Source organism: Hoplias malabaricus, chromosome X2, assembly GCF_029633855.1.
Source record: "Hoplias malabaricus isolate fHopMal1 chromosome X2, fHopMal1.hap1, whole genome shotgun sequence".
In the NCBI taxonomy this organism is placed as follows: domain Eukaryota; kingdom Metazoa; phylum Chordata; class Actinopteri; order Characiformes; family Erythrinidae; genus Hoplias; species Hoplias malabaricus.
This window is the reverse complement of record NC_089819.1, coordinates 26,600,349-26,619,200: the sequence shown is the minus strand read 5'-3', so window position 1 is coordinate 26,619,200 and position 18,852 is coordinate 26,600,349. Positions and strand designations below refer to the sequence as shown.

General features: G+C 46.1%; 1 protein-coding gene across 2 annotated transcripts in view; it reads right to left on the bottom strand.

Annotated features, from left to right (window-relative positions):
- LOC136676388 (fibrosin-1-like protein) overlaps positions 1-18,852 on the bottom strand; it is a 283,573-nt gene that overhangs the window by 86,353 nt on the left and 178,368 nt on the right. For both annotated transcript variants that reach the window (XM_066653363.1, XM_066653364.1), the window contains exon 3: positions 1,973-2,074. In XM_066653363.1, the coding sequence (XP_066509460.1) occupies positions 1,973-2,074 (102 nt within the window). The remainder of the gene's footprint in view (positions 1-1,972; positions 2,075-18,852) is intronic.

Genomic DNA, 18,852 nt, shown 5'->3' with positions numbered 1-18,852 from the left:
AGTTTCTCTCTCTCTCTCTCTCTCTCTCTCTCTCTCTCTCTCTCTCTCTCTCTCTTTTTTTTTCTGTCTCTCTCTCCCCCCCCCTCTCTCTCTCTCTCTCTCTTCCTTTCTCTCATCCTCATTCACCTTTACACATTCTCATAATGTCTCCGTCTCATAATGTTTTCTCTCCATCTCCTCTTTCTCTACGGTATCTCTTAGTTTCTCTCTCTCTCTCCTTCTCTGTTCCTGTTTCTTGTTTTGAATTAAATCAGTATCATCGTTGATGAAGTCTCTCTCTCTCTTTTGCTCTCTCTCTCCCCCTCTGTCTGTCTGTCTCACTCCCTCCCCCTCCCTCTCCCCCTCTCTGTGTGAGAGATGGACAGATATAAAGGAGGAGTGCGGTGTTTATTTGGCAGGAGATTAGAGAGTAGCAGCGTATCGAACGCTGTCAGCCTGCACTCCTCCGCCTGCTTCTGTCGTTTCTCCCTGTCAGAGCTGTCAGCTCGCATCACGCTTTTATCAGCCTCCAGCCCTCCCTCCGTCCCTCCATCCCTCCCTCTCTCCTCCTCCCTCCCTCCCTCCCTCTCTCCCTCTCGCTCTCTGCCTGTCTCTGACTGTCGCCAGGTTCCCTCTTCAAAAAGGAAGAAAACCAGCCTTTTCCTTCTCTCTGAGAAAGAGAGAGAAGGAGAGAGTGAGAGAGAGGGGGAGAGACAGAAGGAGAGAGAGAGAAGGTGAGAGAGAGACAGAGAGAAGAAGAGATACAGAGAGAGAGAAGGAACGAAAGGTCGCTGATCGTTTAATTTCCATAAGAAATGGCGCATTAAATCTCTTCATTAAAATCACATACTTTATTTCATCACATTTTTCTCTCCGTCATCCCTCGTTCTCTCTCTCCCTCTCTCCTGCATTTGACAGGCGTGAGTTACAGAAGCGTTTACAGAATTCATTAAAAATGAGCCACCAGGGAATTACACACACACACACACACACACCATACGCACGAACATACACACACACAGACACCATACGCACGCACATACTCACACACACACCATACTCACGCGCGCACACACACACACACACACCATACGCACGCGCACACACACACACACAAACATATACACACACACATACACCATACACAGACACACCATACACACACACACACACACACATACACATACACACACGCACACACACACACCCACACAACATACACAGTACACACAAACACTACATACACATTCACACACTTATTTTTTATGAAAATTTTCTAAATAATACACTGAAGTTTACACTTCATCAACAACCATCAACGTTAACCCAATTAACATTAAGCTTTACACTGTGCACAATCCACCTTAAATCTGGTTTTAAAATGTACAATTTATACTGTCCACCTTAAATCTGGCTTTAAATTGTACATTTGATACTACACTCTACACTGTCCACCTTAATTCTGACATTAAACTGTACATTTGACACTACACTCTACACTGTCCACCTTAAATCTGGCTTTAATTTGTACATTTGATACTACACTCTACACTGTCCACCTTAATTCTGACATTAAACTGTACATTTGACACTACACTCTACACTGTCCACCTTAAATCTGACTTTAAACTGTAAATTAGACATTACACTCTATACTGTCCACCTTAAATCTGACATTAAACTGTACATTTGACATTACTCTCTACATTATCCACCTTAAATCTGGCTTTAAACTGTACATTTGACATTACACTCTACACTGTCCACCTTAAATCTGACATTAAACTGTACATTTGACACTACACTCTACACTGTCTACCTTAAATCTGGCTTTAAACTGTACATTTGATAGTACACTCTACACTGGACGTTAAACTCTACACTAGAATGACCACGGACAGTGGACAGTGAAGAGTGGATAATGGTTCTATACAGTTGTTTGTGATTGGCTGCCTTGCTGTGACATCACTAGAGTGGGTGTGTCTGTCATTACCTCACTGAGGCGGTCCTTCGAGCTGCTGTGATTGGCAGAGTTCAGATCCAGAAAGTTCAGACCCGGGACAGTCCTCCCGCCTGGGACCAGGACACTTTTAAACTGGACGAACAAAACAAAGACAGACGAAGGGTCACAGACTTCACTGTAAACATCACATTTACATTTACACACTTTAAAGGTGCAGTCTACCACTAAAAAGACACCATGAGAGCCATGAGGCCACATTTTAAAGGTGATTATTTTCACTGAGCTCATGAATGAACCGTTTATTCTCCACAGAGCGGGTCCCCACAGGGAGGCCATGTTAGAACAGGGGCAGTACAGAATGTCAGATACAGCCAGGCCACTAGGGGTCAGTGTAGGAGAAAGCAGAGTCGGGGATGAAAGGTGTGAATTGTCTCCTGTGTTTGTCCTGACCCTGAATTTTAAACTAGGGCTCGGTCTCTGATGTGGAGCACTGCACAGCGCCCCCCTCTGGAACAAGCCCCCACAGCCTCACACTGAGGGGAAAAACGGGAGAATGGACTTTCACCAGTTATTTTGTATGTGTGTGTGTGTGTGTGTGTGTTTGTGTGTGTATGTGTAAGTCTGTGTGTATGTGTGTGTGAGTATGAGTGTGTGTCTGTGTATTTGCGTGGATGTGTGTGAGTATGAGTGTGTGTGGGTGTGTGTGTTTGTGTGTGAGTGTTTGAGTGGGTGTATATGAGTGTGTGTGTATGTCTGTATATGAGTGTGTGTTTGTGTGTGTGTGTGTGTGTGTATGTGTGAGTGAGTATGAGTGTGTGTGAGTGTTTGTGTGTGTGTGCGAGTGTATGTGTGTGTGTGCGAGTGTATGTGTGTGTGTGTGTGTGTATGTGTGAGTAAGTATGAGTGTGTGTGAGTGTTTGTGTGTGTGTGTGTGTGTATGTGTGAGTAAGTATGAGTGTGTGTGAGTGTTTGTGTGTGGGTGTGTGTGTATGTGTGAGTAAGTATGAGTGTGTGTGAGTGTTTGTGTGTGGGTGTGTGTCTGTGTATGTGCGTGTGCGTGAGTGTGTGTGTATGTGAGTGTGTGTATGTGTATGTGTGAGTGTTGTGTTTGTGTGTGGGTGTGTGTCTGTGTATGTGCATGTGTGAGTGAGAGTGTGTGTGTGTGTGTGTGTGTGCAAGTGTGTATGTGTTTGTGTGTGTGTCCCGTGTGGTTGTCAGGGTCCTGGCCCTAGTCTCCAGATCTCTGCTCTAATTTAAACAGATCACTGCTACAATTAACCTTTCTGTTAAATATCAATTACAGCCTCTGGCGAACGACAAATTAAAGGTTCAATCAGTGAAACTGACAGGTCCTGGACCACCTGGACACACACACAGAAGCACACACACACACACACACACACACAGTCACGCACATACACACTATATACAAACACACACACACATTATATACACTATATACAAACAAACACACACACATTATACACACTACATACAAACAAACACACACACACATTATACACACTACATACAAACACACACACACGATAGTCAGAGGAACATCGACAGGACTGACCACCCTCAGAGAGTTCATTCCATGTTTTAGCTGAATGTTAGCTGAACATTGGCTGAATGTTTGTAGTTAAACACAGACTCATTTTAACTGATTCCTGGCTGAAAGTTCATGGATGAACATTGGCTGAATGTAAAATAACGTTTTTGTTAAATACTCGCTAAGGTTTATAGCTTAATAAGGCAATGTTTAAACCCTAAGGTTTTGTAAATATCTGCTGAATGTTAACAGCTAAATTAACAGTGGTTGGATGTTGTTTGAGCTTTGGTTGAACATTGTGCAAATGTTTATTTCTGAAGAATGATTAAATGTTGTGTGGATATTTATATTTTAAAGTTGACTTTGTGAATGTTTATATCTGAATGTTGACTGAATGTTGGGTAAATGTTTATATCTGAACATTTATGAACATTGAAGGAACGCTGTGTGAACATTTATATTTGAACAGTGATTACACATTATGTGAATGTTTATATCGAAAGAGCAATTGAAATGTTTGTGAATATTTATATCTGAATGTTGATGGAACATTGTGTGAATGTTTCTACTTGAACACTGATGGAACGTTGTGTGAATGTTTTTATCTGAACGTTGATGGAGCATTGTGTGAATGTTTATGTGCGAGAGCTGTCTGAGCACTAGCTGAGGAGCTGCAGGTGGCTAATCAAGTCTGAGTGGATTCCTCCAGTTGACAGCAGCCAGACTTCCTCTGACAAGCTAATCAGTCCCGCTATCTCCCAGAGAGAGAGTGTGTGTGTGTTTGTGTGTTGGATGGCTGTGTGTCTGTAGAGTTTAAATAGATGTAAATAGTAGTGTGTGTGTGTGTGTGTGTGTGCGTCTGAAGAAGCCGTTGCTGATTGCTCTGTTTACCTCTCGTCGGTGTTGACAGATTAAAAATAAAAATGTTTACAAATGCTTCACGCAAAAAAAAAAAATCAACAATCCGAGTGAGGACTGACCACACGATAACGGAGCACAGCAGAACACTGACAGACACCGCAAACAAACATCAAACACAAACAGCTGTAAATCATTTAAAGAATATTAAGCAAAAGCAATGCAAATACAACATTTAAAACATCATTAGTATCATACATTTGGGTAATTTTTTCCGATTTTTTATTTGACGCCAACTCACTCTAAAAAAAGCAATGACAGTGTGGTGTTTCCCACTGTGTTCCTCAGCTCCTCTTTGACAGCACTCTGTGAGCATTTGGGAACTGAGGAGACCAGTCGCTGTCGTTCTGAAAATGAACAGTTCTGATTCTGCTCCACGGCTCGGGGCTCCGTTAGCGTTTGTGCTTTTAGTGGGGGATGGGTCTGGACGAGTTTAGCTCCCAGAATCTTTTAAGGAGCCGTGTTGTTGTAGTCCATGTGGAATGTGGACTGGCCTCGTCTCACTGAAATAAACAAGGACTTCCCCGAAAAAGACGTTGTCTGAACGGCAGTGTATCGCTCCAAACCCTGTATGTATCCTTCAGCATTAACGGTGCCTTCACAGATGTGACAGTCCCCAACACCCTGTGCACTAACACCTGCTCCACTGCCCCTCAGTGCGTCTGAAATGAGCTGGGGCCCAGAGAAGGCGGCGTTTCTGGGTCCTGTTTATATCTGGGTTCTTCTCTGTGTCTGTGAGGTTTAGCTTGTATTTGCGGAGGTGGTGATGAACTGCGATACCTTAATCTGGCCGAAATTAAGGTGGTATTAAACCGTTCCTCATCACCATCCCATGAAGCACTGCAAGCACAACTCCCGTCTTTTTCGCTGTTCTCTCTGAGCAAAAATCATTTAGATTGTGACAAAACCACAAAGACTGGACTCCACTGCGCTGAAACGGCAAGGGAAGTAAACACCAGCCGCCGTCCTGTCTGTGAGGAGTGTGGTGTGTTCTCCCTGTGTCTGCGTGGGTTTCCTCCAGGTGACTGTCTGTGAGGAGTGTGGTGTGTTCTCCCTGTGTCTGCGTGGGTTTCCTCCGGGTGACTGTCTGTGAGGAGTGTGGTGTGTTCTCCCTGTGTCTGCGTGGGTTTCCTCCGGGTGACTGTCTGTGAGGAGTGTGGTGTGTTCTCCCTGTGTCTGCGTGGGTTTCCTCTGGGTGACTGTCTGTGAGGAGTGTGGTGTGTTCTCCCTGTGTCTGTGTGGGTTTCCTCCGGGTGACTGTCTGTGAGGAGTGTGGTGTGTTCTCCCTGTGTCTGCGTGGGTTTCCTCCGGGTGACTGTCTGTGAGGAGTGTGGTGTGTTCTCCCTGTGTCTGCGTGGGTTTCCTCCGGGTGACTGTCTGTGAGGAGTGTGGTGTGTTCTCCCTGTGTCTGCGTGGGTTTCCTCCGGGTGACTGTCTGTGAGGAGTGTGGTGTGTTCTCCCTGTGTCTGCGTGGGTTTCCTCCGGGTGACTGTCTGTGAGGAGTGTGGTGTGTTCTCCCTGTGTCTGCGTGGGTTTCCTCCGGGTGACTGTCAGTTAGGAGTGTGGTGTGTTCTCCCTGTGTCTGCGTGGGTTTCCTCCGGGTGACTGTCTGTGAGGAGTGTGGTGTGTTCTCTCTGTGTCTGTGTGGGTTTCCTCCGGGTGACTGTCTGTGAGGAGTGTGGTGTGTTCTCCCTGTGTCTGCGTGGGTTTCCTCTGGGTGCTCCGGTTTCCCCCCACAGTCCAAAAACACACATTGGTAGGTGGATTGGAGACTCAAAAGTGTCCGTAGGTGTGAATGTGTGAGTGAATGTGTGAGTGTGTGTCGCCCTGTGAAGGACTGGCACCCCCTCCATGGTGTGTTCCCGCCTTGCTCTCAGTGATTCTGGGTCGGTTCCGGACCCACAACCGCAAGAGTTACAGACAATGCATGAATAACAAAACTACAGACAGAGCTTGCTGCCATTGTTACACATGCTAACAGAATTCTGTCTGTGATTATAGAAAGAAGCTCTGTAGCAGCTGCACATGATTCTTAAGTCACCAAAAAAAAACAGTATCTAGCAAAAGTCCAGTAGAGTGACACCCCTAATGGACTGCTGTTCACTCTCAGGTCCTGTACTGATCACCCAAAGGTCCATGGGCTCACCTTCCTCTCTGTAAATGGAGCGGCAGACGGACATAAGGTGGGGCAAATGGGAGAAGGGGCGTGGCCTTTTGGACTGGGACCTCTCCCTTAATTTCTCATTGAAAAAGTCACAAGCTGGAATAGTTTCACCTCTATTAACCCCCCTGAGAGAGAGAGAGAGAGAAACCACCAGGAATATTGTAAGAAATGATGGAGAAGAGATAAATCAACAGAGAGTGGGAGGAGACTTAAGGGGGAATATAGAGAGGGTATTTACTGGGGGAGGTGTTATAGAGCGGGTATTTCCTGGGGGGGGGGGGTTACTGGGGGGGGTTATAGAGGGGGTATTTACTAGGGGGTTATATAGGGGGTATTTACTAGACGGGTTATATAGGGGGTTATTTACTAGGCGGGTTATAGAGGGGGTATTTACTGGGGGGTTATAGAGGGGGTATTTACTGGGGGGTTTATAGATAGGGTGTTTACTGGGGGGTTATAGACAGGTTATATACTAGGGGGTTATAGATGGGGTATTTACTGGGGGGTTATAGAGGGGGTATTTACTGGGGTAGGGGTTTACTAGGGGGGTGTTTACTGGGGGGTTATAGAAGGGGTATTTACTGGGGGGTTATAGACAGGTTATATACTAGGGGGTTATAGATGGGGTATTTACTGGGGGGGTTATAGAGGGGGTATTTACTGGGGGGTTATAGAGGGGGTATTTACTGGGGGAGGGGTTTACTAGGGGGGTGTTTACTGGGGGGTTATAGAGGGGGTATTTACTAGGGGGTTATAGAGGGGGTATTTACTGGGGGGGTATTTACTGGGGTAGGGGTTTACTTACTGGGGGGTTATAAAGGGGGTATTTACTTGGGGTTATAGAGGGGGTATTTACTGGGGGGGTTATAGAGGGGGTAATTACTGGTGGTGTTATAAAGGGGGTATTTACTGGGGAGGGTTATAGAGGTGGTATTTACTGGGGAGGGTATCTACTGTGGGGTTATAGAGGGGGTATTTACTGGAGGAGGGAGATAACGCAGTGCTGGGGCAAATGTAGGAACTGATGGATTTGCAGCCCTCCCCCCTCCCCCTGCAGCAGATCAGACCGCTTTTATTTTGACGAGTCCCTGAGAATCCATTAAAGCTTTTATCTGATGTTTAATTCATCAGCCGTCGCAATATGTGGTCGCATTAAGTGGACAAGCGCTCTCGACGCGTCTCAGAGCCTCCCTCGCCTCCCCCTGGACCCCCGCTCCGATCTTTATGCAAATGAAGACGACTGCAGCGGAACTCACTGCAAGGATTTTCCCACAGAGACGGAGCCCACGGTGGGGGTCGAGTTACGATGCTGGACTCTGGAGCAGCTGCACATGAGCCTGAGCCCCCCCCCCCCCCCCCCCCCCACACACACACACACACACACATTGAATGCCATCAAATCCTCACAGCACCTACTTCATCCCCTACCTCTACCTTTCTCAGGGAGAGACACTTCACACGTTTAACCCCTCCATCCTCCACCCTTTCCTTCCCACATTTCTCCTTCTCTTTTCTCCATTCATCCCCTTCTTTTGTTTCTCTCCATTTCTCACTCCCTCTTTCTCTCTCTCACACACACTCTCCCTCTCTCTCACACACATTCTCTCCTCTCTCTCACACACACATTCTCTCCTCTCCCTCACACACACATTCTCTCCCTCTCTCTCTCTCTCTCACACACACACACACTCCTCCTCTCCCTCAGGGGGTTAATAGAGGTGAAACTGTTCCAGCTCAGGACTCTTAACAGCAAATTACGGGGAACAATCCCAGCCCTAAAGGCTACGCCCCCTCCCATATGCCCCGCCCCCTAGAGACAGGGAGGACAGGCCAGGGAACTGGTAACAGGGTACAGGACCTGACAGAGAACAGCTGAGAAATGCACTCAATCAGCTCAGTCCCTCTCTCTCTCTCTAGACACTTGCATGTTTAAAAATGATCACAACTCTTTCTCTCTCTCTCTCTCTCTCACACACACACACACACACTAGGAAGGCCACCTGTCACCTGTGCTGTGGCTTCCCACAATTCCACTGGGCACTTCTAGCCCTCCTCCTGTCTGTTAACTGAAATGATAAACACCTCTGAGATCATCACAGTTACACCTGTTCGTCACAGCCATGCATCACCAAAACATCATCCATTCACTCATTCACTCATTCATTCACCTGTATTTGCTTCAGTTTGGACTTCAAAGTGGATTAAGGCCTTTACTTCAGAACGAGCAGAAAACAGGTCTCGGCAGTTAGCTGTAAATTTACACTTCCACCTTAAATAGTGAAGCGATTACATTCTGGTGCCTGAGGTTACAGCTACATTTAAGGTGGAACTGTGAGTGTGAACAGAACTCTGCAGAATGAAAAAAATATATTTTTATTTTATTACATAAGACACCGTCATGTTCCGGACACAGCCCTGTGTCTCTTTGTTTGTGGGTGTTTTTTTTATTTTTTATTTAGGGATTAATTCACTTAATTTAATTGTACTAACTGATCTACAGCTAGCCATTAGCAACTGTGCTATCAATTTTAGTATTTTCTTACAAAAACACAAGTTTTAATTTGACTTTATGATTTATATCTTATTAAAAAAACAACGATTCCCGGCTTCTGAAGTGATATCATTTTAACGCAGAGCTGAGGAACCGCGGAGATCATTAATATTAATACAGTACCAGACGCTAATGTAAGGATTTGTATCATTAGCGTTCTGAATTAATTCAGCTGTAAGTCATTTCCTCTCAGCCGCGCACGCACACACACACACACACACACACACACTCGCTTTGATTCCTGTGTTCGCTATTAGCCTTGAAAGTAGAAACATGTTTTGCAAATTGTTATGAATGCTAATGAAGTGATTTCAGAGACGTGTGTGTGTGTGTGGAGGTTTTTAAAGTCACTACAAAGCGAGAGAGACTAGCGCTGCAGCCATCTGCTCAAAACAAACGTTTCTCTGCGTTCATTAGCGGCTAGCGCTAGTTACAGCACTGACACACATTCTTTTACACACACATACACACACACACAAACACAGTAGAATTACACTCGTTCATCACCACACACTTCTACCAGGAACAAGCTCAGACAAAAGATCACGGCCAGCTAAAAGATTCAGTCTCAAATTAAAGGTGCAGTCTGTTATTTTTAAAACATAAAACACCTGATACTGAAGGTGAATATTAAAGATAATTAACTTTAATATAAGTGTATTACACAGAACATGAAGAATCACACTGCTCTGTTTTCCCTGGATCACACTGCTCTGTTTTCCCCTGTGGTGGTCACTCCTCACAGACAGTCACCCGGAGGAAACCCACGCAGACACAGGGAGAACACACCACACTCCTCACAGACAGTCACCCGGAGGAAACCCACGCAGACACAGGGAGAACACACCACACTCCTCACAGACAGTCACACGGAGGAAACCCACGAAGACACAGGGAGAACACACCAAACACACACAACCTAAAGCACAGGCACTTGGAAGTTGTATAGTTTACTGCATTATATTTAATAACTTCACTTTAGAGGTGTTAAAGCACATTTTTTTCAGAAACGTAAAACTTATTATCACTCATGACGTATTTTCCGAGTGTTACTTTCACACGGTGACACCTGACATTGCCACACATTCTTCGCAGCACTGCCATTCCCTTTAATTAAAGCCTAATTTAATTAAATCTATATTTAATTAAGCGTTTTTCACGTGGTGGCTGAAACTTTTATGGCAAAATGTCTTTAGGTGTTTTCACTTCTCCACTGCAGTGACAGAGATTAAACCCGCTGCTGGGTGAAGGGAGTAACACTGATGATCTGGTCACAGTGCCCCCTGTCCAGAGGAGGTTATGCAGCAGGCAGTGAGTGAAGGGTCAGTTCCTGAAGTTAATGTAAGGATCTGAGGGCCACACTGTGGTGGTTATAATGTTTTGGTCGGTCTCCTGGTGTGCAGTGGTCAGTACTGACACAAACTGGACGGAATGATGGTGGAACTGGAGAGATCATTTGAATATTTTCCCATGATTCAGTGCTGCAGTCTCAGTTCCCTCTCAGAGTGGGTGTGTGAGGATTTGGACACACAGTTAGCGCCGTGCTAATTGGTGCTAATGTATTCTTCCATTAAGTGTTAGCTGCACTGCCTCAGAGCTCCAGTGGTAAAACTAAAGGAGGAGACTTCAAACATGTCTGCTGTGTGTGTGTGTGTGCGTGTGTGACAGCTCTGTGTTAGCAGGACTAATTGTGTACACGAGTGAAAGCGTGACCTTAACACTCATAACTCTCTGTCTGTGGCAGACCTTGACCTTAAAGCACAGCTTCCTAACAAATGATGTCATCAGGAAGCAAGAAGTGTGTGTATGTGTCTGGATATTTTCAAAAAAGTGTGCCTTCTGTAGTGAGCTCAAAGCCCCAAAAGACACAAATGGATTCCTCTGTTAGCTCTTTCACCACTGCACATCAACTTTTTGCTGTTACAGTTACATTACTTAAGATGGAACTGACTCTAAATTCAGGAGAGCGCTAACTGCATGAAAGTAAACACAGAGCGAAAGTGCTACAAAACTACACATGAGTTACACATGAGTTTCTGTGGGAATTCAAACAGTGAATAAACACTTACACACAATTTACACTTCAGACACCAACAAGTTACAGTCGCTTCTTACTCACACACATTGCTCCACATTAAAATATACAGTCGCTTCTTACTCACACACCCCGCTCCACCTTAAAAGATAGTCGCTTCTTACTCACACACACCGCTCCACCTTAAAAGATACAGTCGCTTCTTACTCACACACCCCGCTCTACCTTAAAATATACAGTTGCTTCTTACTCACACACATCGCTCCACCTTAAAAGATACAGTCGCTTCTTACTCACACACACCGCTCCACCTTAAAAGATACAGTTGCTTTTTACTCACACACACCGCTGCACATTAAAAGATACAGTCGCTTCTTACTCACACACACCGCTCCACCTTAAAAGATACAGTCGCTTCTTACTCACACACCGCTCCACCTTAAAAGATACAGTTGCTTTTTACTCACACACACCGCTCCACATTAAAAGATACAGTCGCTTCTTACTCACACACACCGCTCCACATTAAAAGATACAGTCGCTTCTTACACACACCGCTCCACCTTAAAAGATACAGTTGCTTTTTACTCACACACACCGCTCCACATTAAAAGATACAGTCGATTCTTACTCACACACACCGCTCCACATTAAAAGATACAGTCGCTTCTTACTCACACACACCGCTGCACCTTAAAAGATACAGTCGCTTCTTACTCACACACACCGCTCCACATTAAAAGATACAGTCGCTTCTTACTCACACACACCGCTCCACCTTAAAAGATACAGTCGCTTTTTACTCACACACACCGCTCCACATTAAAAGATACAGTCGCTTCTTACTCACACACACCGCTCCACCTTAAAAGATACAGTCGCTTCTTACTCACACACACCGCTCCACCTTAAAATATACAGTCGCTTCTTACTCACACACACCGCTCCACCTTTAAAGATACAGTCACTTCTTACTCACACACACCGCTCCACCTTAAAATATACAGTCACTTCTTACTCACACACACCGCTCCACCTTAAAAGATACGAATACGGAACATAAAGAAATGAGAGAACATCGTCACAATCGCAGTGGACATAATTTACCCAGCTGAATTATACACCCCACGAGCAGCGTTAGCTGAGACACACAAAACCTGCTGTTAGCGCCCCCCTGTGGCAACCCTTCTGCTTGGTAAAAGGTTAAGTGAGTTACCACAGAACAGGAAAGAAAAGGCCCCTTGTTATGCTACGTATATGTGGAAGAGTGAGTGTGAGACAATTATCCAGAACCATGCCAGGAACATGTATCTAGAACTGCTCCAGTCAGTGTTCCGTGTCAGATGGGCGAGTAGAGGCAGTGTTTAATAGTCGGTTCTGTCGAGCGCTAAGTGTTCAGACGGAGAAATACCGCTCACTTAGCGAGCCTGCCCCGAGAGAAACACCAGGCATTCTGGGATTGATCACGTCGGAAGATAGGTCCATCCGTTTTCAGTAACGACCCAGAATCTTCCGGAAACGCCGCTGACAGCACGGAGCTAGAGGGGAAACACTCCCTTTATTTATTTATTTACCTCCTGAATCACAATCCCACAATTCCACACTGAGAGACAGGACAGAGGACATCATCCATCTCTCTCTCTCTCTCCCTCTCCCTCAATCACGTCTGATCTCTCTATTTCTCTTTTTCTAATCTTTCTCACAATTTTTCATTTTTTCAGCCTATTTCTAATTTTTCTTTCTGTTCTTTCACACTTTCCTTATTTCTCTCTCTCTCCTAACCTCAACCTCTTTCTACTGTCTTTCTCTGATCATTTTCTCTCTTTGTTTATCTCTTTCTCTTTCCCTCTCCCTCTCCCATCTCCATCTCCCTCTCTCTCTCTCTCTCTCTCTCTCTCTCTCTCTGTGAGCTGTAGTTAGAGAGTGATCAGGTATGTGTCAGGGAGAATATGATGAAATGGAGCAGTGGCCTTGCTCTCTTTCATCATTTAGTCTCAGACCTCTCTCTCCCTCTCTCTCTCTCTCTCTCTCTCTCTCTCTCTCTCTCTGTGTTTGTCACTCGTCCCTCATCGCTCTTCTCTAACGACCTGCTCCGGTGCCCTGAGGGATGACAGGTTTCCGAGGAGAGCCATAAATCTCTGAACTCATTCGATTATAAATCCTCTGGAAACAATTCACCATCGTCCTGCAGGGGGCGGCATGCTCTTAGAAGGAGAACTCAGGTCTAAACTGGCTGCCCACATAAAGAGTTCCGGGTAGGAGCTGGATGCCTTACCCTCCTCCAGAAGTTACATAGTGAAGTTTCTGCAGTGCTGAGCCCAGAGTAGCAGCAACAGAGGCTCTGTTCTCCATTAACCCACAAAACTACTGCTATAGGCCACTGAAAATGACTAGTGTGTGTGTGTGTGTTTGTGAGGGAGAGAGACAGAAACAGAGAAAGATAGAAATTCTATATTCTTTACTGTTTCACATGGGATGAATAAAGCCATTGTTGTGTTTCTGCAAGAGGAACGGTTGTTAATGAGCTCGTGGAGAGTGGTATCTAGGTGTTGGAGACTTTTGTGCCGGTGTCTCCACTTTTTACACCTGCTACGAGAGTAAAGGTTTCAAATGTCCTGCCTTTTCTCCCGAGAACCAGTCACCAAAGACCTCGGCCGGTTTGGAAACCTCAGTGGGATACCCATGATTCCACTGGGTTGTAAACATACGGCGCTTAAACACGTCCTGTCCTTCAGGTGTCAAGTGTTCAGGTTTTAAATAACCCACAGAGAACACTGGAGGTGTCTTTCCACGTCTCTCACAGGGTGAATTCCTACGTGGTGCACCAATAATCTCAAATGTTTTAATTGGAGAGTTTAGTGGAGACGGTGGGGAGGTTAGTGGAGGCAGAGGGGAAGTTAGTGGAGACAATGGGGAGGTTAGTGGATGCAGAGGGGAAGTTAGTGGAGACGATGGGGAGGTTAGTGGATGCAGAGGGGAAGTTAGTGGAGACGATGGGGAGGTTAGTGGAGACGGTGGGTAGGTTAGTGGAGACAATGGGGAGGTTAGTGGAGGTGGTGGGGAGGTTAGTGGAGACGATGGGGTGGTTAGATGAGGCGGTGGGGAAGTTAGTGGAGACGATGGGGTGGTTAGATGAGGTGGTGGGGAGGTTAGTGGAGACGGTGGGGAAGCTAGTGGAGACGATGAGGAGGTTAGTGGAGATGGTGGGGAGGTTAGTGGGACAATGGGGTGGTTACATGAGGCGGTGGGGAAGTTAGTGGAGACGATGGGGTGGTTAGATGAGGTGGTGAGGAGGTTAGAGGAGGCAGAGGGGAGGTTAGTGGAGGCGGTGGGGTGGAGACAGTGGGGAGGTTAATGGAGATAATCGGGAGGTTAGTGTGTGGTAGCTGGGGAGTCTGTAGTTGGATGAGATTCTCAGTCAGTTTCAGCTGTGTCTGTAGAGGAAGGGATGGAGCAGGTGGTGTTGGATGTTGGTGGCAGTCAGTTCAGCAGTGAAAGTGTGTACACAGTACACCAGATTAACTCGTTTTTAGATGAGACCCAAGGCAGACCTGTGGAGGTGATCGAAGTCCATGTGTTCAGTGTTAAAGGCACAGAAGAGTGTGGGTCACAAGGTTCTCTCGCGGCAGAAGCGATTCCGTCTAAGGAAACATGTGACCACGATCCGAAAGGCGAAGCCTGTTAGGTCTCATTCCCGAGCCTCTGACCATACACAGGTTTAACCAAAGTGCACAGAGAGAGAGCTCTTTCTGTCTGCTCCTGCTTTTTTCTACACTGCTTTCTTCCACTCTTTTCTGAACTCATGGGTTTTCTCAGGGTGGGAACACTAAATGTTAATGGGTTTAGAGACAGAACCAATCAGCCCCTGTTTGCTGAGCTCTTTAGCCTTAAGCAGTTGAATGTGTGTTTTTTACATGAGACCCATAGCACTGATGCTGTAGCAGCAGATTATGGACTGTGGTGGAAGGAGGATTACTTCCTCAGGAATGGTACCTGTCTTAGTTGAGGTGTGCTACCAGTCTTAGCTCAGGTGTGCTACCAGTCTTGGCTCAGGTGTGGTACCTGTCTTGGCTCAGGTGTGGTACCAGTCTTGGTGCCAGTCTTAGCTCAGGTGTGGTACCAGTCTTAGCTCAGGTGTGGTACCAGTCTTAGTTCAGGTTTGGTACCAGTCTTGGCTCAGGTGTGGTACCAGTCTTGGTGCCAGTTCTAGCTCAGGTGTGGCTGTCCTCTTCGCCCCCTCTCTGAGAGCTGCAGTGCTGTCTAAGAGGGAGATAGAGCCAGGACGTATGCTCATGATCAGTGCAAGAGGTTGTGAACAGAATTTTATTTTCATAAACGTGTTTGCCCCAAACAGAGGGCCAGACAGAGTGGAGTTTTCTCCAAATTAAAGCAGACTCTGCAGTCTCTCTCTTCTGGCGACACTGTTGTGATGGGTGGAGACTGGAACAGTACCTTGAATTTCACTACAGATAGAAACGTGCCACACCCCCGATCTGCAGCATAGTACACATGGGTGAAAGTCAATGCAGGGGGAGTCTCTGAAACAGAGCTGGACAGACTATGGCTCATATGGAGTCAGATCTAGAGTGAGTCAGTCACGTATTTTTCCATCTGCTCTCTCTGACCACCATCTATGCACCGTGGACTTTTCTCTTAACTCCCATGTTCAGAAAGGTGGCATCCCAGATTAAGAGTTTCTGTTTAGATTATACATCTTACTCCACAACTAAACTGAGAAGTTCAGTCCAGATTTTAGAACGGGACACTGTATGGATACATGACCTCAGGTTACCCAGAACATTGCCAGTCTTCAGATGGACTTGGCTGTTAAGCGGAAGGAACAAGGTGTTATTTGACACGAGAGGGCAAAAGGTGCTCTATTGAGATCTAAATATATGGATGCTCTCACCGTCTTCTTTTTTAATCTGGAGCGGTCTTCTGCTGAACATCAGTCGCTGGTGACATTACGAAAGCCTGATGGCTCCGTCACCACGGACCCTGTGGAACTGAGACGACTAGCTGTGGAGTTCTACACCAACCTGTTTGCAGCTGAAGGTGTGGATGTGTCGTGTCAAGAAGAGCTGTCCACAGGCCTTGCTCAGTTAGATCAAGAGCAGAGTCAGGCACTGGACACCAATTTGACCTTTGAGGAGGTCACAGAGGCAGTCAGTCAGCTCACATCTGGACGAGTGCCGGGGATCATCGGGCTGCCAGTGAGCTTCTTCAAGGCTTTTTGGGGAGTGATAGGAGAGGACCTGTTCAGTGTTTTGCAAGTGAGTTTCGAAGCTAAAAGACTTCCAGTGAGCTGCCAGTGCGCTGTGCTCTCTCTCTCATCCCCAAGAAAGGGGACCTCTGCCTTCTCAAAAACTGGAGGACTGTGTCACTTCTATGCACTGACTATAAAATCCTGTGCCGCTGCATTGCTAACAGACTAAAAAGTGTTTTAGATAAACTCATACACACGGATCAATCCTACTGTGTACTCACAAGGTCCATATATGACAATCTATTCTTGATCAGAGACTTGCTGGACTTTGCAGAACTGTCTGGTACAGAGTTCAGTCTATTGTCACTCAACCAAGAAAAAGCTTTTGACCGCGTAGATCATGAATATTTGTTCAACATCATGAAACATTTTGGGTTTGGGGATGTTTTTCTCTCATGGGTGAGGCTGCTGTATACTGATGCTTCCTGCATGATCAAGGTGGGTGGGGGGTTAAGTCTACCAGTCCCTGTCAGAAGAGGCATCAGACATCAGTCAACCCTCAGGACAATTATATTCCATTGCTGTTGAACCCCTTTTCTGTCTTTTGAGGAAAAAATTACTTGGACTGCGGTTTGAGAACAGTTTCATTGCATTTTCAGCTTATGCAGATGACATCACAGTCATAATTCAAAATAATAAAGACATAATAAGCCTCTTCTGCGTGGCTGAATTGGGGGAAGACAGAGGCCATATGGTGTGGTACCAGAGCTAGGGGTGTTTTTCCACCACCAGTTCCAGGCAGCATACAGTGGTTACAATGGTTAGGGACAAACAACATCAAGGCGAAGAACTGGGAAGGTTTATTGGAGAAAGCTCATGCACGATTGTCTAAATGGTCTTGGTTGCTCCCCCAGTTATCCTATAGGGGTCGAGTTCTGATAGTCAATAACCTCATTGCATCAACTCTATGGCACAAGCTCACTGTGTTGAATCCACCAATGGAAAGGAAGGTGGACAAGGAATAATCGATGTTCATTCAAGAGCCACAGCTGGATGGACATGGCCTGCACCCTCCTCCGGGCAGCCGGTTGCATGGGGCTGGACAGACACTGGTTCTGTCTTTCGCTGGAGACTGTGGATCTTGGAGCCCTGACTCCGTTCTATTGTTCAGTGATGGAGGCATGGCGGCTCTTGTCCTTATCAAGGAAAGAACTATCTCTGTTGACCTGGATTTTTGAAGACCCTCTCTTTTTCAAACCCCTCCCTCCAGACCATGTCTCGGGTCTCCAGAACGATAACAGAGAGAGTCTCCTAGAAGCTGGCATAAGTAAGATCTGCCATCTGAGGAGAGGCATGGACTGGAAGACTGCAGAACAGCTTGCAAATAGGGCGGGTTTCAGGTCGGTACGTCTGGCTTCTCAGGTGTTTGATCACCTGAGGTGCGACCTGTCAGCCTCAGTTCTCGATTTTCTGGGAACAACGCTTGTGGAGGACTATCGGAGTGGACCTATTGTTTTTCCAGAGCTGGTGGTCAGGCTGGAACAGGAAGACTGGGAAGGCAGCTGTGGAAAATCTTGGGTATTTTAGCTTCCTTAACAAACAGTCACTAGACTGCGCCTGCGTGAAGAAACTGACTCTGAAAGACTTACAGGAAACTAAATGGACTGAGGTTTTGGCTTCAGACTCGTCCCAGAAAGGTAGCTGGTGGGCCCTGTACAAAAACCCATTGAAGAGAGAATGGGAGACGTCCAGTGGAGGATTGTACACGGCTTGATCCTTTAGTCCCTTCAGTGGGGGGGGGGGGTTCCTGAGACTGTGTTCCATGCTTTTTCTTCCTCTAGGTCAAGTCTTAAATACTGTCAAAAACTGGAGCTTGAAAATCCTTGGGTTTTTAAATCTGTTAATTTATGGACCTAAATACACTGTTCTAAAGGAGGAAGTCGTCCTTCTAAACTTCCTGTTTGCTGCAGTGAAGCTGGTGATCTGGTGCAGTAGGAAGAACAGAATCAGGGGGTGTGGGGGGGTTTGCCTCCGCAAACTGTACAACTTGCACAGTTGATGCAATTCCCACAAAGTTGCTCAAAGAAGTACTACCAGCTATTATCGATCCTCTTTTAACTATAGTAAACTCATCCCTTAGTCTGGGCCATGTACCTGTCACGCCTTCGTCCTGTCAGTCTGTTGTCCCCGCCATGTGCTTTATTCGCACATGGCTATGTTTTGTTTATATTCTAGTCTCCGCCTTTGTCCCGCCTCCTCGTCTGTCATGTGTTAACCCGTCCTCGTTATCTGTCCAGGTGTCTCGTTTGTGTCTGTATTTAAGCCCTCTTGTGTCACGTCCTGTTGGTCGTACATTTCTCATTTCTCATTTCACTTTTCTCATGTCTAGTCGGTCGTGTTTTCGAGTCTGTCCGTCTGTCTCCACAGTTTCTCCGTGTTTGTTTCCCTAGTCGTTGTTTCGTGTCGTAGTTTCTTTTCCTCTCT